General features: G+C 44.1%; 1 protein-coding gene across 1 annotated transcript; it reads right to left on the bottom strand.

Moving 5' to 3' along the window:
* Nucleotides 1–15,582: 15,582 nt before the first annotated feature.
* Nucleotides 15,583–23,349, bottom strand: FOXD1 (forkhead box D1). The gene has a single exon (XM_036886100.2). It carries the CDS (start codon nt 22,510–22,512, stop codon nt 21,124–21,126), a length of 1,389 nt encoding a protein of 462 aa, XP_036741995.2. The 5' UTR covers nt 22,513–23,349; the 3' UTR covers nt 15,583–21,123.
* Nucleotides 23,350–25,694: the final 2,345 nt, after the last annotated feature.

The raw sequence follows: 25,694 nt of genomic DNA, 5'->3' as shown, positions 1-25,694 counted from the left end.
GTCTTGGTTAGCTCATGGGTCTCATGCTTATAAAATGGAGTTGATAATACTGGTGCCTCTCTTCTAAGTAACTCTGCTGTCAGATTGAGGGGCAAATCTGGTTAAGTAACTTCAGTCCCTCTGATGAAAGCACCACGGAAAAGTTCTTTTCTAAAGTGACCTTGCCTCTTCCCAAATAATGTGATGGATGAACTGAATAGCTTTCAAATCAGAACAGATCCATGTGGTTTAGACAAGCCATTTGCCAGGGGTTCCAAATGGAAAAGAGGATCGATCCCTCAGAATTTCTCAAACACCAAGTACCTTTATATGGGCCAGACTAGCCTGGAAAAGAGAACAGAATGACATTGCCCAGTGAATCCCCTAGGCTTCACATCCAACAGTGTCCCATTAAATAAATCCAAGCAGTTGCTTCTGAAATCATAAATTCCAAAAGACAATGAAAGTTGCAATCACAAGGGGTAACAGAAGCCAAACACATTAGGAACATGTTCCTTGAGCAAATAGCATAATTCCGGACACGTGGGAACACATGGTTTGCTTCAAACATGTTTCATTTTGTCATCACACTGAGTGCACGGTATTTCTCTTTGGGTGCAAGAGTGATTGATTTCACTGGGAGAATTGTTTGTAAGAACATGGAAGTTGCCAAAGCAAACACGTTGGAGGGAAGTGTGGAGAAGGGGAGGAAGAGGATTTGGAGTAGATCTGGGTTTGGGAAGTTCATGCAGAGGTGAGACAGTGAGATGTAGAACAAATAAAAACATTCTGCACACTTCATCTACATAAATTATGTTCAGAAATTCACTCTGTGTAGACATTAGCTGTGCAGCTACAACTCTCCCTAGCGTCCCTCTAGAATGTGGGCACAAAGCCAACTTTTAAGTGAATGATTTGTAACTTTTCCTACACTTAAATTGATCTGTTAATATTTAGCTCATCCTTACTTTAATCCACAAGTCAGGTAGTCATTATAAAAAAAAAACAAAAAACCCTATAATCTCTTTGTCTTTCATGATAGAATTCTATTACCATCTTGTATTAATAGATCAGCTTGAGATATGTTGTCAAAATGGAAAACATTAAAAAATATTTCCTTTGATTTGTTTCTGTCCCATGGGGGTGAAAAAAATGCACTAAAACCTATCTTAATAATACATAGCATTTACAATCCTGTGAATTTGCAATGTTTCCTTTGTCGTTTACTTTAGACGTAAATGTCAGGTTAGAGATAAGACTTTTTTAGCTCTTATCTGACTCTAGGTATTAGCTTCTAAGAGATGTAAATTTGTTAAAAAGTACTCATGATACTTAGATACTTAACTCTGCAGTTACATTAACATGGAATTTTTTGTGTACTCCATTAGCATTTTGCTTTTCATATAGCTATTTTAGATGGCAAAAAGGAGCTTCTGAGAATTAGCAATAGTCCATCTGAATAAACATTCTCATTTAAAGGTGATACACTAAGTACAAAATAAATCATTTATGTGATAACAATCAAATTAAATTCTGAGTGTTGGCCCTTATAGAGACCTTTGATCTGACTTTGTACAGTACCAGCCTGGCTCTGAGTACAGGAAGATTCTCCTCACTCAGGCTAAGGCACAGTCTCTCTCAGCCTCCCACTCTTGTCCTGCTGCTCAGCTAGTACCTCACACAAGGGCAGAAGGTCACCTGTATTAGTTATCTGCTGCTGTGTAACAAATTACCCCAAACTGAGTAGTTTAAAACAACACTTGTTATCTCATAGTTTCTGTGGACCAGGACTCTGAGCACAGCTTAGCTGGATCCTCTGGCTCTGGGTCTCTCCCATGGCTGCAGTTGTCTCAAGGCTTGACTGGGAAGGATCTGATCCACAGCCCATTCACATCATTGTTGGCAGGGTTCAGTTCCTCCAGGTCTGTTGGCTGGAGGCCTCCCTAGGTTCCTTCCCATGTGGGTCTCTGTAGTGCATCTCAGAACACATGAACGGACCGCATCAAAGTGAGCAAGAGTAGGCAAGAGAGAGGGCCTGCAAGACAGAGAATGCTACGCACGTGGAAGACAGTTGCTCTTACCCTGAGCATGGAAGTGACATCCCATTATTTTTGCTGCATTCTCTTTGATGGAAACAAGTCACTGTGTCCAGCTCACACCCAGTGGGGAGGGATTACATCATCAGGAGCCATGTCAGAAGCTGCCTGCATATCCCTGATGATTTTAGGGGGTACACTTCCCTTTACCTTAAGCTCCACTTTACACTCTAGGACAGTGGTTCTCGCAGTGGGACTCCTGAACCAGCAGCATCACTCAGGAACTTTATGATTGCAAATTTGTAGGCTAACTGAGCTATACTGAATCGGAAACTCTAGGAATAGGTCCCTCACGCTGACAACCTGCCAGCGTGCTAAAGTTTGAGAAGTATCGCCTTTAAAGTAAAGGGAACCAAGCTGACTGAGCCTCCCAATTACTGTCTTACAAGACCAGGATCTTAATCTTGGGCTGGTCTGCCCATGCCATCAGCATACTCATGGCTGCAGCCGGTTTCTAATTATAGTAACTTGCATAATTATGATAACTTGTAACATAAATCAGGAGACATCTTACAAAAAGAGGAGTTTTTTTGGTTTTTCTTTAACTTGAATTAAAATTTTTCAACCTACTAGACCTCATGCCCCTAACCCTGCAGGCTGGCACCTTGTAGGCATGGGGAGCACGGGAATGAGATCACCTGAACAAAGTCTCCAACAGCTGATCAGTAGTGAAAAATTCATTCAGCTGTCTAAATGCTAGATTGTTCAAATACCTTGACTCTCTAAGTGGATTCTTCTTAAACTCTGTATCTACTCTCAAGAAAAACAAAGTTTTGAAGGGCCACAGGTGTACTCCTCAAGTGAGGTGGCTAAGAAAACTAATTCTATACAGTGGGTCCTGGGAGTAGGAATGCAAACTCTGGTGAGTTGCAACATAGCCATGGAATGCTGTGGCAAAAACCTTCACTTCTCCCCAGTTGTGTCTCTTTGGTTTCTTTACCATCCTCTCAAAGCCATCATTTTTGGGAGGCCTCCTTGATATTGTAGGAAGACTATAGACTCTGGGGGTGGAATATCTGGGTTCAAATCTAAGCTCTGCTACTTAGAACCTGTGTGGTCTTAATCAAGTTACTAGACCTCTCTGAGTCTTTATTTCCTAATGTAAGACATGCTAAACAGCTGTCTTATCAGTTTGATGTATAAATTAAAAGTGATATGATGTAAAAAGTTCACAGTACATAGTAGACATAAAGTAAATACCATTCTACCCCTCCCTTCTCTTTGCATGCCCCCTAGTGCTCAGCATAGCATCTTTTACATCTTAGGTCCTCCATAAATGTTAGAAAATCCAGAGCAGTGCCCTCAGACAGGCTGGGCTTTTTCAGGAAGCTGACAGTAGAGCAAGCAATACAGCCAACAAATGGTCTAGTCAACTGTTCATGCACAGAGTGAACAGATTCTCTTCTCCTTCTTCCTAATATCTCACTAGAGAGATTCTGCCAAAGACTCACTCCCATTGCTTATATGATACACTACATTTATTAATTTGAATTATTAGTTCACAACCCTATATAATTGTGTTGGTGATAGTCTCCTGTCCCCTATGGCACAATGATAATGCATCTAATGAGACCTCAATGCAGTATGCTTAAAACTTCAGTTGCCCCCTTGGCAGAAGGTGGTGAACATGGGAAATGCATCCCACTGTTGTAATTTGGCACCTCTTTCCCAGATTTCTGTGGACATAACTGACAGAATTTGCCCATACTATCTATACTTTAATTTGGGGAGTGGAGAAAAGAGAAAAGGCAAGTCTTTGCAGAGGAAGAATTGACCAGGCCTGGTAAATGACTGGATATGAAAATTAAGGCAATAAAGGAGTATAAGAAGATTCTGAAAATGTTAAGCCTGGGTTAATAGGAAAATGGAGCACTGTTGAAAGAAGTAAGACAGTCAAAAGGGGAAGCCAATTATGGAAAGATGCTTATCTTAGAAATGTTAAGATTGAGGATTTTAAATGGATTTGTCTAGCAGGAGTTGAAAAGTGAGTGCTAGTGCTTGGAAAAGATGTTGGAGATGAGATCAGGTTATCAGTTGAGTAAGGAAAGACTTGTGCAGTGGCTGTAAGTGGCATCACAGTGAATTGCCAGTGTTCTCTCTGTGCTTAGCGCACTCTTCCCAGTTGTGCCAGCTAGTAGTCTCGCCCTCTACCTGCTTTGCCTCTGCCACCCTTCCTCAGGATGGAAATTAACAACAGGCTACAGATGTCTGAGACCTTCTCTAAAAGCACCCTTTTTTTTCCTCTTCTTTCCCCATTCAGAAAATTACATATCATAGACCTTCTTCCATTTTGGAGTCAATATAATAGAAATATGCTGGAAGGGTTGAACATACTCTAACAGTTAACCACATAACTCAACTGAAGGGACCTCTAGTCCACCCATTTCCTGTTCTTTACACCCAAAATGGTTCTAGGCACTGCCAGAAAATGGTGATCAGATTAGGAGTGTCTGTTGATTACATTTCATGAGTTGGGTTGACTCAGTGTTATGAGATTCCAGTATTCATTTTCCTGCTCACTGAAAACATCCTCCTCTTCCATGATGCTATTTTTTTATACTTCTTATTCCCATGTAGAATTTATCTTCCTTCTTCAAAACTCATCTCAAACATTACCTCCTCTGCAAAGCCTTCCCTGACTCTTCCAGACATATTTATTTCTCTGTGATCTTACACTAACCAGTTCATACTTCTACTGAAGCAGTTCATACTTCTACCGAAGCATATCATATAATATTTTAATTAGTGTATATGTCTTCCTCCCTCCACAAACTACATGTCTTATTTTCATTTGTATCCACAGCAATCACACCATTCCTGGGACACAGTAGGGGCCCACTAATGCAAAATGAATAAATGAATGAATGATCAAGTGTAGGTTTTGGTTTCCCTTGATCATTTGTTTTAATTATAATGTCAGTATTTTAATGTGATCTTTATTTATATTTTCTTCAACCCATATGTTATTTTATGCCCAAGAATCTGGTAACAAATTCCAAAATTTTTATATTCCACTAGCATTTCATAAGAAGTGGTTTTAGTTTGTTATTAATTTTTCATGTACCTATTGAATTCTTAAGTATAAATGTTTACAATATTTTCATGAATTTCTGTTGAAATTGAGCAAAGTGATGTGTCTTAAGATGATTTATTTTTAAAATAATAAACTGTTTTCAGGCAAATCAAGAAGTGAAAAATATTTCAATTAATTACTAGAGATTCTTTAATGTAAAACCAGATTTTTGTCAGATAATGATCTGGTTCTTCTGCCCAAATCTCTTAGTTCTGTGTGGTCCCTTCTGGCTTCTTTAAACACACAGGAGCCCATCTATGTAAGCAGGTAGAAGGGATGGAATAAAAGGACCAGTCTCTTTCTCTGCATACAAATCTCCAAAAATAATAGGATACATGTGTGTAAAAGTGGTAAACCACTAATAATATTTAGAACTCCACAATTCCTAGTGGAAATAAAATAACGCAATAAAGCATTAAAGGAAAAGAACAAGTACTATGGTTAAAATACTGGCATTGGTACTCAACACTTGTCTGAAATCCAGTCATTCATGATTTGGTCTGATTACAGTAGGAATTTAGATTGTTTTTATGTCATGGTCTGCTTACAGATAGGCCAGATCTCATGGGTGGGATCTGAATTAAGCTTGTGCCATAATTGTGGGACATCTGTGTATGAAGGCTAAGCACAGTCAGTCATTGTCAATGGAGATTTTTAACAAGTTAACTAGTGGTAGTGCTGGTTGAGTCAGCTTTGGTAGAGGAAGTAAGACAGTTACAACTATATATGTCTTAACCAGTCTAGAGTTAATAAGTATTTCACTTGTAATAGTTCAGATTTAAAAAGCAGGTAAGGTATACAGATGGCTTTGCTTGGAAAATGATTAATAAGTGCTACCCTTTAAACAATCAATACTTGATGTCTAACATTATTTCCAAAACAAAATGCACATTTCCAAGAACCATCTTTAAAGCCTGCCTCTGGAAATGAGACCACTTCTTTAAACCTTCATCAGAACTCATGCATGCAAATAAGTGTTTCCTTCTAAGCAATCACCGTGGGAAGCCATACTGATACCAGTGATGGTGTCATTTCCAAGGACATTCCAAGAACTCTGCTTAGGTTACCAGTTGATGCAAAATGATAAATCTTCAGGGACACTTTGGTTTTGCCCAGCTTGGTCATCTGCTGTATTCACAATATTTGACTTCTCAGTGACATTTGGCTATCTGCAAAGATCAAATCCACCCTCAAAGAATGACTTTTTTCTAATGAATGAGCAAAATTTTTTATGGGTTTAAAAAGTTTTCAGCATTGGGCTTATCAATAGAAAACACAATTAAAAATGATCAGTCTTTAAAACATCGTTTATAAAATACTTGTTGCAGAGCCAAATTCATTGCCATAATTAATTATGAGAAATCAACAAATGAAAGCTGTTGTCATCATCAGAGAGTTCTATGAAGACATTGACTTATTACTTATTTTCACTTTTTTTAAGTTCTTATTTTGAAATAATTATAGACTCACCAGAAGTTGCAAAAATAGTACTTCGAGTTCCATGTCCCCTTCACCCAGCTTCCTCCAATGGTGACATCTTATATAGAGCTGCACTACAATACCAAAACCAGGAAATTAAATTGTACAACAGAGTTAAATAAGCTATAGGATACAAGGCTTATCCATCTTTTGCATGCATTCATTCGTTTGTGTGTATGTACATGTGCGCATGAATGTGGTTTTACCCCATGTATAGATTTGTGTAACCACCACCACAATCAAGGCACAGAGCCCTTCCATCATGACAGAGGAGCTCCCTCCTGCTGCCCTCTCCTGTATGGATGCCCTCCCCTTTGCCCTGTCCCTGGCAACCACGCATCTGTTTGCATCTCTATAGTTCTGTCATTTCAAGAATGTTATATAAACAGAATGAACAGTATGATACCTTTTGAGGTTGACTTTTCTCACTAAGCATAAGACTTTGAGATCTAGTTTGCTGCATGTATCAATAGTTTATTCCTTTTTATTGCTGAGTAGTCTTCCATTGTATGAATATCCCAGAATTTCACCTATTGAAGGACATGCGGGTTGTCTCTCTCACTCACTTGCTCGCTCTCTCACTCTTTCTTTTGGTGTAACAAAGAAAAATGCTATGGTTATTTACGTACAGATTTTTCTATGAACATAAATTTTCATTTATCTGAGGTAAATGCCTTAGAACATGTTGTTGGGCTGTACATTAAGTGCAAAGTTAGTGTTATAAGTAATTGACAAACTATTTTCCGGAGTGACTGCACCACTTTACATTCACTCTAGTAATGTATGACAGATACAGTTTCTCTGCATCCTCATCAGCATTTGCTATTTTTGCTGTTTTTTATTTTAGTTAGTCTAATAGGTACGTAGTTGTATTACTTATTTTTGGAAATTACCGATTCAGTTTATATGACCAGTACTGTGGAAATTCAAAGGGATGACATTTGTCTTCCGGTATATGACTTTCCTGAGTATAAACTCTCAAGACTTATACTTATATTAATTTTTAGACTGAAGATTTATAAAATGATGTGTTTCTACCTCAAATTTATCGATGTCTAACAATAAGCAATTAAACCCTCACTCCTTGGTCTCATATTTCTCCCATGGCACAAACACGCCGTGACTAAAAACGCTGTCCTCCCTGGGAAGAGTCCTCCGGGCTGCCTTCTTTTGTTTTTACTAGGGGATGAAGGGACTAGAGATGGGCTTCACTGGCTCTCTCTGGTTGGTTATCCACAGTGTGAAATCGTGACAGATCTGGCCTTGTTGCTGGGTTGCTGGGGATGCTGGGAGAGAGCAGGACAATCATAATTCTGCAGGTTTTCTGTACTTCTTTCATTTCGATGACTCATAGATGGGACAAAGTATAGACTGCTGGGTTAGTACCAAGATGAACACTTTCAAACAAAATCCAAAGCACTTGACAGGCTGTTGCAATAAGTACTTGAAAGGCTGAGGTAGAACAAACCATATGCAATTACTTTCCCCCTCAAGTTCATGCCATTCTTTGTGAAGAGGCCCAAAGTACTTACTACTAATATTAGGGGCTGAAATGGCAAGTAGGAAATAGAATCCAATTACAAAAGCAGCTTGTGGCTCTGCTCTCTTTACAGTTACCCACAATTGCATCTTGAAACTGGTGTAACTAACAGTTACTATGGTTAAAATTTTTCATATTTACTTACTTGTAATCATAAAATTACATATGCTTGTTGATAATGATGTGTTTTTCAGTGGGGGTTTGAGTTTTAGGGGGAAGGTGTGTTTGTTTTTAATTTAATTTTATTTGCTTTTAATCTCAAGGTAAGGTAAAACTTTCAAGTATCTACCTGCCCTCCTTGACCTGTATAAATTGATTTAACATTTATAATGTCTTATAAATAGGAGTTTGTGCAGATGAATCTCAAAAATCATACTGATAAGTAAAAGAAACTAAAGACTACGTACACACTGTAAAATTCCATGTACACGGAGTCCAAACATTTAAAACTAATCTATAACAATAGAAATGAGAATAGTGGTTGAGGTGGGGTGGTATTAACTAGAAAGCAGCTTGGAAGAGTTTCCTGGAGTGTTTTAAATGTTCAATAATTTGATCTAAGTAGTGGTCACACAGGTGTATTTATATATGTACAATTTACCAAGTTGTATGCTTAGGAGTTGAGCACTTTATGACGTTATCCTTCAATTAAGTTAGCAACTGAAATTTAAAAAAAGAGTTGTGATGATAAAACCACAGACAAAATAGATTTCGGCTTTTCAAAGGTTCCAGGAATTTTTTTATTTTGCAAATTACCATTTTCCTTAATGCAAATGAACCACTTTTCTCTTTTCTTTTATTTTCTCTGCCACTCCCAGCTTCTTCACTAGTTAGATTTATGTTGCAATGTCATGCATATTGTAACTGTTAAATTAAAATATTGTGAAGCAGGGTGTGGAAGCAATAAAACTCCATTAAGATCCGTTTAGGCCTTAAAAAAATTCCATGATTCCTTTCACTCACATGACATCTTTCATTCCTTTTTTTGAAGTTTAGATCCAAAGAATTTTGCATGTTGTGGGTTGACATTTAGTTAATAACATCTTTTGCTGAGGTCCCATTTTCTAAATTAAGATCAAGAACAGTGACCTAATGATATTCTTTGTATATCTAGCTCTTTTCCAAAAAGAAGAATTAGGGCAACAAAAAAAGAGAGAGAGCAGAAGGAGGGAGGGAGGAAGAAGGAAGAAAGGGAGGGAGGAGGGAGGGAGGACAGGAGGATGGAAGGAGGATGGAGGGAGGGAGGGAGGAACAGAGGGAGGGAGGGAGGGAGGAAATGTAACCCTCTTGATCACCTTTAATCTAAGGCAAAATGTGTTTCAAGATTTTGTAAAAATATCAGATACCACCCTCTCACCAGCAAAATGAACAAACAACCCCACACACATACACAGAATCTGCAGTAGCAATATCTATCTCTTGCTTCCCTAATCTCTTGTATCCTGGGTCCTTCCTATCAGTCCATGAAAAAGATAAAGAAAAAAATTATCTACATATAGACCTTGGGGATAGAGTCAACAGCTTGCTTGAGGAATTGGACCAAGTCAGATTTAACTTCTTAAAACATTTTTGGTGACGGGCTAAGAGGGAAGGGAGAAGGCTGAGGATTATAGTACAAATCTGTCTAGACACATAGTAGGTGCTCAATACACATTTCTTAAAAAGAAAGGACTGGTGACACAAAGTACAAATTATTTATGCAAATGAAGAACTCCGACAGCAGAGTATGCAACCAAAATAGTGGATCAGGAGGGCACCTGAGACTCCCATTCCTAGATGCTTGGCTTGGAAATTTCACGTTTAAAAAAGAGGGGCAGGGTTAGACCAAACTGTACATAGAAAATATGAGAAATCCTGAGGAAGACAGATGGAGAGAAAAATATGGAGTCTACCAAGCAAACGGGTGTTTTCCAAAACAGGAAGAGGTAACAGGCTGCCACCAACTTCTGTGTGCTACGCATTCCGACGCAGTTGCCTGGGGCTTCATCTGGGGAAGAGGGCCTAGGAATAGGTGGGAAAGCGAAGGCCTGGCAACAGGCAACAGGTGGGGAGGTGGGGGACTTTTGTCTCAAGGAAGGACATCAGCTGCGCTGAAAGGGCGGAAAGCAGTGGCGCGCGGGACTCGTGTCTGCGGGGTCTCGGGAGTTCTCGAGACAACCCCGGGCTCCTCTAATTAGAGAGGGGATGCAAGGTGGCATTAGTTCCCAAAAATCGAGCTTCTTTTCAATGGCCAAAGATAAAAGTCGCCACTGTTACTCTGGGCTGAATGGGTGGCAAAGGCCCCCTCCCAGCCCCCAGTGTGGCCATTCAGGGCTCTTTTCACAACCTCTAAGCGGTTCGGTCCTTGGGCCTAGCGACACTCTGGGGCGCTCCCAATTAGTCTAATTAGAAAGGTGGATGGAAAGAAGAGCGAGTCGGATTAGGAAGATGCTCCATGCTGCCAATCTCGGTTCGGTTGCCGCGCATTCTCTCTATAAAGAAAAGGCCGAAAAGGAGGAGGTTGCAGCCGGAGTCCGTCCGATCCGAGGTGGTGGCTGACACCGCACTTCCCGCCCACAGCCGGAGCCCGGCAGCGGTCAACATCCGCTTCTTTAGCCATCAGGGAGGGAAGGAAGGGCCGCGTACCGGCGGCGCACGGCCTCCCGCCACAGCCCGGCGCCTCTCCGGCCCGCCAGGCCCCAGGCCGCCCCTTCCTCACTCGGGAAATCGTACGAGGTGCGGCCCGGACAGCGCGCGGCCGGGCCCGAGGGGTCGCGATAGGCAGGGCGGCTGGGGGCCTCCGCGCGCAGCCAGGCCACGTGGCCTCTCCCCGCGTCCTCCCACCACGGGCCCTGCGTGCTGTCGGCGCAGCGCCTCATCCCCATAAAGCCGAAACCCCAAGAAGGAAATAACTTCGGTTAGCGGACTACGCTTAATCGCGCGCGGCTGTTGGGTGGTGTGCCTGCGAGGCTTCCTTGCCCTTTCGCGGAGCAGACCCTTCACCCGCGCCGCCGCCCCCGAGGGAGCTGGGCTCGCCGCGCGGTCGCGCCCGCCGGGTCGTCGGGCGCAGGTCGGCCCCGGCCGGGCGCATTCCAGAGCTGCCCGCGGCCGGCGGGAGGCGGCGAAGGGAGCAGCGCGGGTGGCTTCGAGAACACTGAACCTTTAATTGGGCTATAAATCAGACAGGGGAGTGCGGTGGAGTTTGTGCAGGTGTAAAAACAGAGGGGAAAGCCCGGGCCGAGCAGCCAAAGAGCCCGGGCAGGTCAGAACCTCCAGCAAACTAACATCTTGATAAGTCCGCTGACAACAAAATAAACAGTGCAGAGGGCCAGGGGGAGGCAGGAGCGCTCCCTGCGCGGCCCGCGCGCGGCGGCACGGCGGCGCTCTGCTGGGAGGCAGGCCTCGGGCCTCTCTCGGCTGTTTGCTTTGTTTTGTTTTTGCGGGGAGCAGGGGTAGGTTAGGGAGGAAAGATAAGCAAGAGGCTCCCCCTTCTCGCCCTCTCGCTTTCAGCGTCGCGTCTCGGTGGACAGAGGGCCCCCGGACTGCCACACTGTGAGGGTTTGGGGAGCGCGCGCTGCCTAGCCAGCCCCGCTTACATCCGGGCTCCCGAGCAGTTGGCGAGCGGGGCCAGACCGTTACGCGTGGGACGCGCGGTCCTCAGCCAGCGGCCCCGGATCCCGGCGCGCCCTCCAGACGCGGCGCCGCCGAGAGACCAACCACCGGCTCCCGCTTCATTTCAGCGGCTGACGTTGGGAAAACACCGCCGCGCCCCTGGCCCGAGGAGGTAACAAACCAAGTATAAAGCGATCAAAAATTAATTACGTGCACTGGTCGGGAGCAGAAGCCTGTCAAAACCCGATCGAGAGCTTGGCACAAGCGGCAAACGGATTCACAGACAAAGGAAAACAATACAAGTCTCGTTAGATCATTTTTCTGGACATTGTTTAAGGTCTGAAAGGAACCAAATCGTTTCAAAATGTTGCCAGTAAAAATTATCCTATGTGGAATGCAGCTAATCCTTTTAGGTTCCTGTCAACTGTTTCCACAAAAGGAATCCGATTTTTCAAATCATAGATCCAAAGTCTTTGGGGAGAGATTTATTACATGCCAGAGCTTTAGTTACAGAATAGAGTTACAATAACAACTCGCACCCACCAACTCCCTAAAATAAAGGATCCCGTCCCAGATAATTCTGAAGATGGGAAAAGGGGATGGTTTGCTGGAGTCCCGCTCTGTATGCAGATGGGGGGAGGGAAGGAGGACGAAGGCAAAAAATACTAAATTCCTTAAATAGAAAAACAGAAGGCACAGAGCCTCAGCATTTTATTTTTGTCTTCTGAACCCCTGGCTACTTTTGAAGAAAAAAACAAGACGCAAACTTGGTGACTTGCCCTCGGTTCCTTTTGGCAATGACAACTTAAAGGTGAGGCTAAGGTTTGAACTGAATGCAAAAAACTCTTGGGTGCCTCTGCATACCTAGGGGTTCAATACCTGGACTCTCTGAGTTTGCTTATTGATGTGTCTACGATTTCTGCAAGTGGAAAAATATTTATATAAAGTTTCTAAAAGAATACAAGAAAAATATACTATGCTTCATTTTTAGAATTTTCTTTGATTTGTAATAAAATGTTTGAGCAGGGGGGAAAAAATGCCCTAGGGTTTTTCACTGTATCTCTGTATTTAACTCTTCACAAACCCACGTGAACATAAACTCATTCCCTGCAGGTCATAGTTTCCCTTCACAGTAACATAAGCATTTTGTGATGGGCCTGACCACAGACCATCCTCCTGCTCTTCTTCAACAGAGAAGAGCTGGTGTCAAGGAGTCAGACTACTAGGTGACCTATAAGGAAACAGCCTTAAAAACGTGGGAGGAAATTCAAATTCATAATTTTCTGTGTGGAGGAGTTTGGTCCTGAGTTACCTCTATACCACATAGGTACTTAGCTGATGTCATTTTGTGAGTAAACTGCCACACTAGAAAAAAATTGTTAGGAAACAGACTTCAGTTAGGTCTACAGACTATCAAGATTTTTTTAATGTCTGTTAAATGGAAAAATGAAAAAATTATCTTCCTAGGCTTCCTTCCACCTCACTATTTCCTGCTGAATTGGTTTGTTCTTCTTGTTCCATGAGCATATGCTTATGTTATTAGAGGCAACTTGCTGGCTGGAATTCTTTCATTTGTTCCCTATATTTAATTCAGGAATAAAGGGATTTGCAACATAGCAGGTGCTCAATAAATACTTCAGACTAATCCCACTTTTCCGAGCTTAGATGTTAAAGAGATGATCATTAGATAAGTAAGCAGAGAAAAGAAATCCAGCAAGAGACTAGAAGAGTGGATTTAAAACACCATTGGCTTGTTAATTTTAGAAGGGAGGAGAAAGTTATCTGTCCAGCATACACATCTGGCTGAAGTAAGAGAAAACACAATGACATCTTTTTTCTCCTCATTTCTAGAAAGAGTTAAGTAACAACTTATCCCGAATTTTGAAGAAAGATGAGTTTTTACATATAGCCAAAGATTCCTCTTAACTAATTTAAGGATTTGGGGATACTCCAAAGTTGAGAAGTTTTTCTTTTTATTTCTTGGAAGAAAGAAGCCACAGAAAAAATCATCATTCTATACATTGGTTTAGGCTTTATGTTTTCAAAAATATTTTCACATAAGTTGTCTTATTTGATTCTCATAAACTCCCCCCCCACACACACTTCTGAAAACTGTAAATGAAGTAGGAAAGTAGATCTAACATTTACTTTCAACCTAGTCATATTTCTTCAAGGTTTAGAATGTTTTTTGTTTTGTTTTGTTTGTCTTTTGGGGTTTTTTTGGTTTGTGATTTCTTTCTCTCCATAGTCAATCATTTAACAGAACATAACCTTGTCACGGTCATTTTCATATTTGTGAAATTCTGCATAAAAATAATAACAAATAGAAATAGAGCACCAAGTTATTTTTCATTCATAGTAACCCTTCATTGTTGACCTTTCAGAAAATCTGTGGTGTTCTTTTATTGTAGAAAATATCTGCCTTTTAGTTATACTAGTGGGAATTCCTAAGCAAGTGTGCAAAGAAACTTATGCTTTCTGCCATTATAAATATCTGCCCCTTCTCCTTTTTTTCTTTGCCTGTCTGTTATTGATCAGCAGTTGCAATTAAGAGAATCCTCAGTTTGCGCCTGCCTCCCTCTGGGACAAAGAGACTCAAGCAAGGCCCCAGGGCCTCAGAGCCATCTTCCACCACCTGGCCTGCCTGATCCTCTCCTGAAGCTCAGTGGACTCTGAGGGCCTATGGACACATTCCATATAGCTTGCATTCTGCTTAATGTACTAGATAGATTCTCCTTAATTGAAGCATCCTACGAACAGGGCAATATCCTATTTTGAAAAAATAGAGTTATTCTCACTTTTTGAGTAGAGAAATATTTTTCCAGACCTAATTTCAAATTCCAAATTAGTAATTTCCAGGTTCTCCAAATAAAGCTTCTTATAATTGACTGCTTTTCTTCCTGAAATGGGCTTCTGTTGTCTTTCACAGTGTAGAATTTAAAAGAAAAATTGTTTCTGATATTTTGAAAAAGAACACTTTCTCTAGAAAATCAACATATCTTGCATTAAGCACTGTCCCTTGGAAAGATCACAATATACACTTTCCTTTGCAATCTGCAGCTCATAATTAGGTGCAATCCCTGCATTGACTCCAGCATGGATGTCCTTGTAAGAAACAAAACAGTGGTCACAGAGCCTGTGTGAGGAGGGTAGGCTTCAGTGAGACTTGTGGTGGCAAAGGGCAAAGATAGACTGTTCACATCAAAGGAAAGATGGGATTCCTGCAGGTGGTATGGAATTCCCTTCCCCAACCAAAGCATTTTAGGGAGACCTCTGGCCAGACAGGTTGGAGCTCCAGGTGGGATTGCCCCTCCAGAGGCTCCATCCGATGCAATGGGTAAATTATGCAAGGACTGAAAGGACCTGCTCCAGCCCCATCATAGGCAGATGCTCAAAAAACAGTAAAATTTTCAAAAGTGTGTCTGGAGGGATGGGAGCACATTCTCAGGAAAATGATTTGTTTTCTCAATAAATGTTAAATCAGCTGATCTGACTCTTACATATTTTTCCCTTTTCCACATGGAGAGAATGTGATCCTAAGTCTTGTTATAAAGACCTGCTTACAGTTTAGCAAAGCATTCTGCTCATTTGGTAGATTTTGACCATTAAAAATCTGCAAGAGATGCAGAGGAAATGGGCAAATAGTATGAAGATGAAGAAGTGAGCTGTGTGTGTGTGTGTGTGTGTGTGTGTGTGTGTGTGTGTGTGAGAGAGAGAGAGAGAGAGAGAGAGAGAGAGAGAGAGAGAGATGGAGGGAGGGAGGTAGAGAGAGAGAGAGAGTGATGTTTTGAAGATTGCTCATGGGAAAAAATGGAAAGTGATGCTAGCAGAGTGTCTCACAGAACAGAGGTAGAGGAAATGGAAACATCTGAGATAGTTGCCATAGATTTCAAATGCATCTAAAGCAAGGGGCTGGGTTATCTCTGGGAATATCTGAGTGGAGGTGGCAGCTGTTCTAACAAGAAAGCAAAAAGGTGCATAAGAAATAAATGTCTCTTCTACACTCTGACCTCTAAGAGAATTGCCCTGCCACAGTGGGTGTTTAATAAATCACAATGACAATGACGGCAACAAAGTGGCAGTGTGGTGTAAAAGAAATAAAATGGGATTAAAATGTTGAAGTCCCAGTAGCTGTGACCTTGGGAAAGTCACTTCATAACTTTGGAGTCTTGATATCTTTATTTGTAAAATGAGGTCAATAATAATTCTTGTCCTCATTATTTCACAGTGCACTTGAGAGAAATATTAGTGAAAGTCCTTTTTAAAAGTTAATTTGTGCTGAGGATGGTTACTGGAACTGACAGGAGGGAGGTTTCTGGAGTGCTGGTAACATCCCCTGCATGAACTGATGCTGTTTACACGGGTTTGTCCACTTTGTGAAAAGTGGTTAAGATTTGTTCATTTTTCTGTATATATATTATACTTCCCTAAAATGTTAACTTCTAAAAGTTGAGTAGTCAAAGCAATTTTAAAAGTTAGGATGATTATAATACCGACAAGAAAAATTACATGGGTCAGAAGCTCACTGTCTTTATCCTCATTTCTCTTCCTAGCCATCTTATCACACAGGGAAATTCAAGACTCAGAAGTGCGATTGATGATAATAATCAGTTGTTTTCTCTGTGGTGTTTTGTTTTTTGCTTATTGGGGTTTGTTTTTTCCCTTGTTAGTGAATAGTATTTTCCTGGCACAGAAGCAGGAGAAATGAACCAGGAAGTTTCCTGCATGCCAGAGGGTTCAACAATAAAAAGAAAGGAGCCCGAGCTGTCCATATCAAGGGAAAGATGTGATTATAGAGAGATGAGACATGCAAAGAAATGATCTGAAAAGCGAAATAAGTTGGGAAAGTATAAGCCCCAAAGAGCCCTGAGCAGCTGGTCATGATCAGATTCTCCATCTTTCTGTCAAATGCAATTATATCTGAATTGGCAGGGTATTTATTGCTAAAGTCGAAGGGCCAGATTTTACACTAAACATATTTACACATTTACATTCGTGGCCCTACAAACACTGCACGTTTCACTGGAAGTGACATCAAACACATTTACCAACAAAAAGCATATGCCTAATTACAAAATCATAGGAGAGAAGGGAAGCGGGTGGCAGCTGATGAGCAATGAGTGTGCATGCCTGTGTGTGTATATGTGTGACCCAGCTGCAACGCCAGGAAACCGATAGAGACAAGAATGGATGCTGACAATGTAGGGCTCACTTCACTTGTCCTCTGCTCTCAGGCTTGTCCTTGTCTGGTTAAGTTCTAAAGGGAGAACGGGACCCCTGGCATTTCAATTACTTCCACAGTTACTCAGGCTGGTTCCTGGTTAGATTTCTGATTTGGATTGAGTTTGATGCTGATATGACCTTTAAGTTACCCCCAAATAACTTTTATTAGCAATAAAAACAGGTCTGAGCAAAATGTATAGCCAGCAGAGAATTGTAAAACTAAAACTAGAGTTCTTAATTCCTGGCTTTAGGTAGTAAGATCAGATATTTATCCATCAATAGCAGTTGTAATAATACTGCTAACTGCTCCAAGCTTGGTCCTCAGTCAAGCAAGGAAATCAGAGCCACTGGGGCCAGAGAGAAAAACAAAACAGCATAACCACTGGCCTCCGACAGCCTTTAATAAATGACACAGGCTGGTATTCCATCAAAATAATCACCTTCATCAGAATAACCACCTCTTCCAGCTTTCTCAAAGGACAGGGTGGCAGGAAGAGATGTTGAGATTAAAAAAAAAAAAAAAGAAACAACTGTGAAGGGCAGAACTCTTTCTCCCAGATGGATGCTTATTACATTCACTGTAAGAATTTTGATAATAAATATACTCAAAATTCCAGTTCCATCAGCAGAAATTTGGGCAGGAAAGGACTGTTGAGCTGTAGAAGTAAAGTAGAGATGCACAGATGCCTCAGTGAATGAAGAAATGGGAAAGATGCTCACAATTTTTTTTTCCTTCTCCCCAATTTCTTTTTCTTTTCTTTTTTTAGGAGGAAGGGAAGTGGCTCTTAAATAAATGCACGGGATGGGGATGGAGAGGAAACACGTTGTTGAGCAGAAGCACTAGCTTCTTATTTTAAAGAAAATTATTATGCAATAGAGAAAAAAGAAATCAACCAAGAAACCATCTCAGGTCATGACACCATGTGTGGTACAAGGAGCAATTCAATCCATAGGGGCTTCATTACCCCGCAATAGACAACATTCGGCTAAATCTAGCTGCAGATTAAATCTCCGCAGCACAACAGAGTCCTGAATGGAGAGGATCCTTTTTGTGTGGTCCTTCTCCAGGAGCTGCCTGAACCATTAGCCCCCAATATATCCCTCTCCCTATTAACTGCAATTCCCTCCCGACTGCGCTTCGGTCATTTGTCTCTAGGCTCCACGGGGGCGTTTGATGAGCAGAGAAACAAGGAGAAGAGGAGAAAAGCGTCGGGTTAATGAGTTGTAGCAAATCCACACTTTGTAGTCGGGAGGAGGAGAGTTGGTGGCCAATGTTTGTCCAACTGGTTTATTTTTCGAGACCCAGCCTATTGAGGGAGGCTGTTCAAGCAGGCTTCGTCCTTACAAACACACAAACATCCTTCTGTTTGCCTTCAAAGAAAAAGGGACCAGCGCTGGATTTGCATGCGAATGAGGAGCCCCGGGAAGAGACGTCCTTGCCCATCAAAGGCCATGGTAGCCGGGCGGCCATTGTTCCAGCACCTGCTCGCCCGCGCGGCCTGACGGGGCGCACCCTGCGCTCCTGGTTCGCGGGGTCCACGGCCCACGGACCTACACTCGCCTGCCCTGGGGCCTTCCCTTCCCCATATCTCAGCTGCTCGCCGGCCAGGCCCGCAGGGTCAGGGAAGCCTACGGTGGAACCCCAAATCCTGAGGGTGGAAAGGCTGAACTCACAGGACGCCAAACTCGAGACTGAAGCAGGCGTGTCATATTTACATTTGCTTAGAGGACGCGGATGAAGCGGGACCCCAGTTTCGGAGCCCGCGCGAGGACAGCGCGGGATCGTTCAGTGCCTTCTTGCCATCGTCCTAAAAGCATTGACAACCTGGAGATGGAGCCCGTCCAGGCACTTTTTTAAAAATACGGGAATCTGAGAGGATTCAGGGATTCCTGCTTTCAGGACATCCAAGCATCATGCAAATAGTAATAGTAATAGTAGTAATAATTAATACACACGGTTTTGTTCTTTCGCTCTCTTCATAATTACTTTCAGGGTCTAAATTTCAGATCTATGCGACACATAAGGCGGCGAGGTGCGCCCCAATGCCTCTGCGGTTTGCGGTCCGCCTGCCAACGCCCCCTGAGGCGGTGGTGGCAGTCAGACCTTCCCTGTTCCAAGGTCTCCTCTCTCTTAGCTCGGCTAGGGTAAAAGTGACTTTTGCATGTAAGATTTTGGTCTAATGATATTTTAATTTGTACCTATATATTTAGCGGTAAATTTAAGGGCAAGTGTGTTTAGTCTAAACTCTATAGTCTGTTCCAAATATTTCATAGGGAAAAAAACAGAATTTAATCTCCAAGCTGTGAGAGTCCGTTTTTACCCACCCACCCCCAAAAAGAGGCGAGAGGGCATAGCATCAAGAGTGAATGTCACTGCAAAATGTTGGGCTATAATGCAGTCAGTCTTCCTTAACTTACTAGGCTAAATCTGCCAGATCTTCATATACATACCTGTCCAGGTATATAAAAAACATTTAATAAACAGATTTAATCCTCTCTGAAACTCACTGATATCAAGCATTTAAATGACATATTACATATACCTTGGTTTTATTTGGAGCCCACAATAACATTTTTAGCCATCAAAACTTTAGTCTCACATGTTTTCAAAGAACTAGAAATTATCTGCAACAAGTAGTTAATGAAAACTTAAAATTTGAAAAAAGATATCCTAAATTTCTTAAAATTGTATAAATATAAGTTCAATAAACACCTGATGCATTCATTTTTGTTCTTTAAAGTGCATATTATCCTAAAATTGGGTATTTGTCTACATACCTTGTTACTCATTTACCCTAGAAATTTGCTGTTAAGTTTGCCTTTGAGGATAAAAAGTGCTTTATACAATTACTGGAATCCCTTCTGTCAAGAAAATAGTAGCTTTAAATACTAGAAGTTTCAAATACAATTGCTTTATATATGTAAATATTTTCTTATTCAGGACTTTAAAAGCTGTTTTAACTGATCATCTGCATTAAATTTTTTGAACCAATAATTGTCTATTTGCTCATATTGCTCCCATTACAATACTGTGTTGCAGTTTTTACACATATATACAATATTGTGCTGAAAGTTAAGTGGAAATTAAATCAAGTGGGAAGCTCAAAAATAAAATTAAAAGTTCTATAAAATTATCTTTGGGTAACTGTGGCATTAATTTTAAATAGCCTCATCACTTCAAAATGGAATAGATGAGATTTGAAAATGTACCCTAAAGTAACTTGTTTTATTTGTACTCATTTTAAAGTAGTTTCTGATCTGCAATAGTTTTGACTTAGCTAGTACACGTGAAAAATCATGGCATGAGGCTTTTCTCAAATTCTCTTTGAAAATATTTTCTATTTTATAATAGGTTCTTAATTATCTCACATAACTTTTTTAACAGAAAAAATAAACTAGAAGGGGACGACTGAAGGCAATTCTTTTGGTGGATTTTCTTTGAAAATTAAGCATTTTATTTCTGAAAAAGTGTAAAAATCTTACATTAGAATAGTACAATAATAATTGCCGGTAAAATTTACAATACTCCTTGTAAAGAATATGCAGTAAGTACAAAAGTTCCGCATGTCTATTATGATACAAAACACAGGTTAAAGTAAGAAATTATCATTTGACTTTTTTCCTTGTGTAAACATGTTAATCACTTTTTCCTTTTCATGAAAAAGTACACCAGACAAGTGTCCTCAAATGAAAAACTATTGCTTCGCTGGCATTCTTCGGGACGTATACTAGTTTTGTATTATTTTTCTTGAACATTACTGGTGGGCTTTTTTTCTTTTTTTAACGCCTGGACCTGAGAATCTCCAGACCCCCAAAAGGCTTAGAATTTTAAAAATCCCCCGAAAATCAAGGAAGCCCCTCGTGCCTAGGCAGGGCAGACCCCCCGCTAGCACACTCTTCCTCTCCACCCCGGGTCGGGGTCTTCAGCAGAGGGCAACTTAGCATAAATAGAGGGACCCACTGAGCCCCAAAGCGTGCCCAAGCTGTTGCCGTTCTCGTCTGAGCATCTCGAGCAGAGAAACTTGGGGGGGCGAGGTCGGACGGCCCGCGCCAGAAGGAGCGAGAAAACACCGCACCACCAAGATGAATAAAGGAGCCGGGATTCCTACCTTCTCTTTCTCAAGCGCGCTAACATAGCGTTATTAACAATTTGAAATCCTAGCGGTAAAGTTCTCCACACTGGACAGGGCAGTCCCTTGGTGCAGAGTTCCCAGGGCGGCCGACGAGGAAACGGAGGAGGCGGCGGCAGCTGCGGCAGCCACCAGCGAGCGGGTGAGCGCGGCCGCCGGGCCTACGGCCGCCTGAGCCGCGCAGCCGCCGCCGGGTCCGGGAGCGGGCGCGGACGGCGTCCTCGGAGAGGGCGAGGGCGAGGCCTGCGCGGCGGCGGCGGCCGCAGCAGCCGGGCCCAGGCTGCCTCCGATGATGCTCTCGATGGAGAAGGGCGAGCGCGCCAGCGCCGAGGAGCCCGGGCCGCCCGCCTTGGCCGCCGAGGCCTGCAGGGGGCCGGGCAAGGGGGCGCTGAGCGGGTGCGGCCGGTAGCCGAAGGCGGTCCGGGCCAGCTCGGCGGCCGCGCCGTGCGGCGGGGGCGGCGGCGGCGGAGGCGGCGGGGGCGAGTGCGGGTGGAAGGCGGCGGCGGCAGCGGCGGCGGCGGCGGCGGCAGCGAAGAGGGCAGAGGGCGGCGCGTAGGGCGGCAGCTGCAGGCCGTAGCCGCAGCCGTATGGGCCGTAGCCGTAGGCGTGCGGCGGCGGCGGGGGCCCGGGCGGGAAGAGCGCCGCGGCAGGGTCTCCCGCGGTCCCCGCGCCCCCCGCGCCGCGCAGCAGCAGCGACTCGGCGGCGGCGGCGTTGGGCGGCAGCAGCGGCTGCCGTTTGAAGCGCTTCCTCCGCCGCAGGAAGCTGCCGTTGTCGAACATGTCGGCGGACTCGGGGTCGAGCGTCCAGTAGTTGCCCTTACCGGGGTTGCCGGGCTCGCGGGGGATCTTGACGAAGCAGTCGTTGAGCGACAGGTTGTGGCGGATGCTGTTCTGCCAGGCGGGGAACTTCTCGCGGTAGTAGGGGAAGCGGCCGCTGATGAACTCGCAGATCTCGCTCAGCGTCAGCCGCTTCTTGGGGCTCTGCAGGATGGCCATGGTGATAAGCGCGATGTATGAGTAGGGCGGCTTCACCAGCGGGTTCTTGGCGCCGCCGCCCGCGCCGCCGCCGCCGCCGCCCGCGCCCGCGCTGCCGCCCGCCCCGGCCCCGGCCCCGGCCGCCGGGGCTGGGCCCTGGGGCGGCGGGGAGCCCCCTGTCCGCGGGGCCAGCAAGAGGTCGTCGTCGTCCTCCTCCTCCTCCAGGTCCTCCAGCTCGTCCTCGCCGGCGTACGAGCGCCGCCGCCGCCGCCGCCGCGCGGGGACAGCCAGTCGGGGCCCGCCACCGCTGCCCTCGTCGTCGTCCTCTTCTTCCTCGTCGTCTTCGTCCTCGCCCTCCCCCACCACGTCGATGTCTGTCTCCTCGGCGAGGCCAGAGGCATCGGACATCTCCGCGCTCAGGGTCATGGCTGGAGCGCGGCGGCGGCGAGGCGGTGCATAGGGGCGCCGGGCTCCGGGCTCCCGCCGCGCCCCAGCCCGGGTCCCGGGCGGCGGGCCCGGCCCGGGGGCGCCACGCTGGGGCGCCGCCGCTGCTCACGCGGCGCAGGGGCTGCCCGGCGGCGGCCGAGGCTTGAGCCGCGACTTTGTAACTCCTGCGCCGCCGCGGTAGCCGCGCGGTCTCTGGACTACCCTGGCTCCGCGCGCCCTGAGCCCGGGCGGGCACTTGACCTTCCCCTCTCGGAAAGCCTCTCACCCGGTCTGTTGGCGAGTGGGCGGCGGGGCCCCGGGCGAGCAGTTCGCGTTCGGGCGCCCAGGAGGGTGCAGGACTGGAGAGAGTCTGGGAACGGCGCTCGGCGAGGCAAGGGCTGAGTCCGGGAGAGGGCGGATCTTGCCTCGGCTTATAGCAGGAAGCCTGTCACATGGTGTGCACGTCAGAGCGCTGCAGAGGGAAGAGAAGGAGAGCCTAAGAAATCTGCCCTGCCGGGAGACAAAGTTCACCCGTAGGAGGACGCGTTAGGAGAGAGGACCCTAACGTGCCTTGTCCTGGGATTGCATGCTGGTCCACGATGGTCTGAATCTACAATCACTGCAAGAGTTCCAGCTTCTTTCTTTCTCTTCAATTAGCCCTCAGCCCTAACCTCAGAAGCACTCTCGCGACGCAACGATTTGGCAATTCGACGGCTTGTAGGAGACGTCCAGCCCGGAGATGACACTCCCCTCCCCCATTGTCTGAGGTGATACCTGGGGGAATGGCTAAGAGGTCTGTGGGCTGTCCCATCGTCCCCAGTTTGGCAAGCTGCTCCCCATCGAATCTAATGAGAACCATCCCCCCCCACACACACACAGTTTAAGCACAGTAATAATTGTTTATTGACCTTTCAACCTGTCCCCTTCGGTTTTTCTCCAAAGACATTTGTTTTCTGCCATCTGTTAATAAAAATGCTGTTAGGCTGGCGTTTTAGTCACTTATATGCGATTGAATGCCCTAGAAAAGTGAAAGCTAAACTGAGCCACTCTAATGAGAGAATCTGACAAATTTCATGGGAATAAAGAAAGTAATCAGTGAATGCAGAGAAGAAATAGCAAATTTTAATGGAAAGTCAAAAAAATTGCACCTAGGAATTATTCGAAAAATTTCCTTTATAATGGGGCAGGGAAAACTATAGTCCCGAATCAGAGAGACATTAAAATCAACACCTCACAGTAATTTCAACACACAAATTATTACAACATATACACGTATGTCGACTCAGGCCGACTTAATAACAGAAACTACAATGGTAAAATTTTCCAACCGGCTTTTAAAAATGTTTTTGTATAATCCACTAAATACTTCCAATAGCTACTGCTGAAAAGAAACGAAATAACTTTTTTTAAAGAAAATTTAAGTTCTTTTCAACTCAATTTTCCTTTTCAGGTAAGGAAGTGGAAATAATTCAAGTGGGATGCTATTTTTTTTTTTTTGGTACAGGCTTTTATTTAGAGATAAAGTAGGAGAATAAAGCTCCTGGTTCACGCCAGGAGGGGACAAGAGAGCCCCCGGATGCTATTTTAAGTATTCTTATTTTGTCATCAACTTTATTTTCGCTACCAGAAAAATCCTAAAAGCTTGTGGAATTCACACTCACATAGTCATAACGTTTGGGTTTTTGAATTTCTTAAAAACACTTCTATTTCAAAGTGGGGGACTTGTTTCAAAATTTTAGCTTTCTGATTAAAATGACATGACCAGACTTGAGAGTCAAGTCAATAGCTTTCTGTAGGAACAATCATTAGCTGTTCTGTATATCATTTGATCAATCAAGTAGTTTTCACGCTTTCCAAACGTTTAATTACTTCCCTTATCAATCACAGCCTCAAAAATAAACTGTTTCCCCATCTAAAACTTCTTTTAAAATCGAGTTTTTATTGCTAGAACAGCTACCAACCAGTTACACTTACAAATGACCCATACAATCCATCATAGATCTTTGAAAGATCTACGGAACGCCTCAAAGTTCTAAATAAATTATTTTTCATTGACTCTATTTTGATATACGGCTGATCCATTTAATTACTGTAATGGGCTCAGCGTTAACCTGAGCCAACATTAATCAGCACAATTAATCAAGCGTTACATTGCTTTGTTGATGTAGCCAAGAGTCCTTACCAAGGAGTTCGCTTTTACATTTGAAAGTTTAAGCTTTATAAGTACTCAGTCGATATCTAAACAAACACCATGATTTTCTCTGGATTGAGGGTTGATGTGTGGCTAAGTACTTAGAGATGAAACGGAGACTAGAATTTGCTCATAGATCATTAGTTACTTCAGATGAACAGTTACAGCCATCATTCGGTTCTGTTACCACCGCCCAGTACTTGTCTGGCCAAGAAGGGCGCGGAGATTGCCTCTGCGTTCCGTTTGTAACTTTGTCCGAAGACCCTCCCCAAAGGGTTAAAGGGCTCTTCCCTGGAAACGTCTGAAAAACTGGCATATTGTCTTCTGGCCACTTAGGGGAAAGTGTTTGAGTTTACTGAAGGTCGGAACGAAAGATCTACCTTAGAGGAGCGCTGCAGGGACTGAGTGTTAACAGAGATTTGGGTGAGATTTACTAAAGCCCCACATTTGGGCATGCCACATGCTTTGTTTGCTCTAACATGCTTTGTTTGCTTTAGTTATGCTACACATTTGAGACCTTTAGCTCGACGCCCGTGAAATTTCCCGAGCGCAGAAACTCAGGCGTTTCATTTCCCGCGCGTCTCCCTTTGGCACCGCTTGTCCCCCACCTCCGGACCTCCCTCCCTAACGCATTCCCAGCTCTGGGTCGCGCTGGGAAAGCTCCACCCTTGCCCCTTTTATCTGGTACAAGGGGACGAGAAACTTGTTGGTGAGGCGTGCAGGGGACCACCTGGCGACGCCCTCTCCCGCGAGCCAGGCTCGCGTGGATGCTTCAAATGGCTGAGCGCCTTCGCAGCCCGGAGATGTCCACGTGGGGGAGGGCTGACCCCTGGCGGCGGCGCAGCGCAGTGCTGGTCAGGGTGCTGGCCCATCCCTAGCTCGCAAAGCAAGGTTTTTTGCGAGTGTGGCCCCTGGGCTTCAGGGCTTCCTTCCCACCGGGTTCCGGCGGCCTGACGTCTTCTTTCTTGAGGCCCCACTCTCCTCTGTGCTG

This window comes from Manis pentadactyla, chromosome 2, assembly GCF_030020395.1.
Source record: "Manis pentadactyla isolate mManPen7 chromosome 2, mManPen7.hap1, whole genome shotgun sequence".
Classification (NCBI taxonomy): domain Eukaryota; kingdom Metazoa; phylum Chordata; class Mammalia; order Pholidota; family Manidae; genus Manis; species Manis pentadactyla.
This window is presented reverse-complemented; position numbering and strand designations above follow the sequence as displayed.

Bases quoted from the DNA above. Each gene is read 5' to 3' on its own strand.
- FOXD1 (XM_036886100.2), bottom strand. From the start codon at position 22,512: ATGACCCTGAGCGCGGAGATGTCCGATGCCTCTGGCCTCGCCGAGGAG.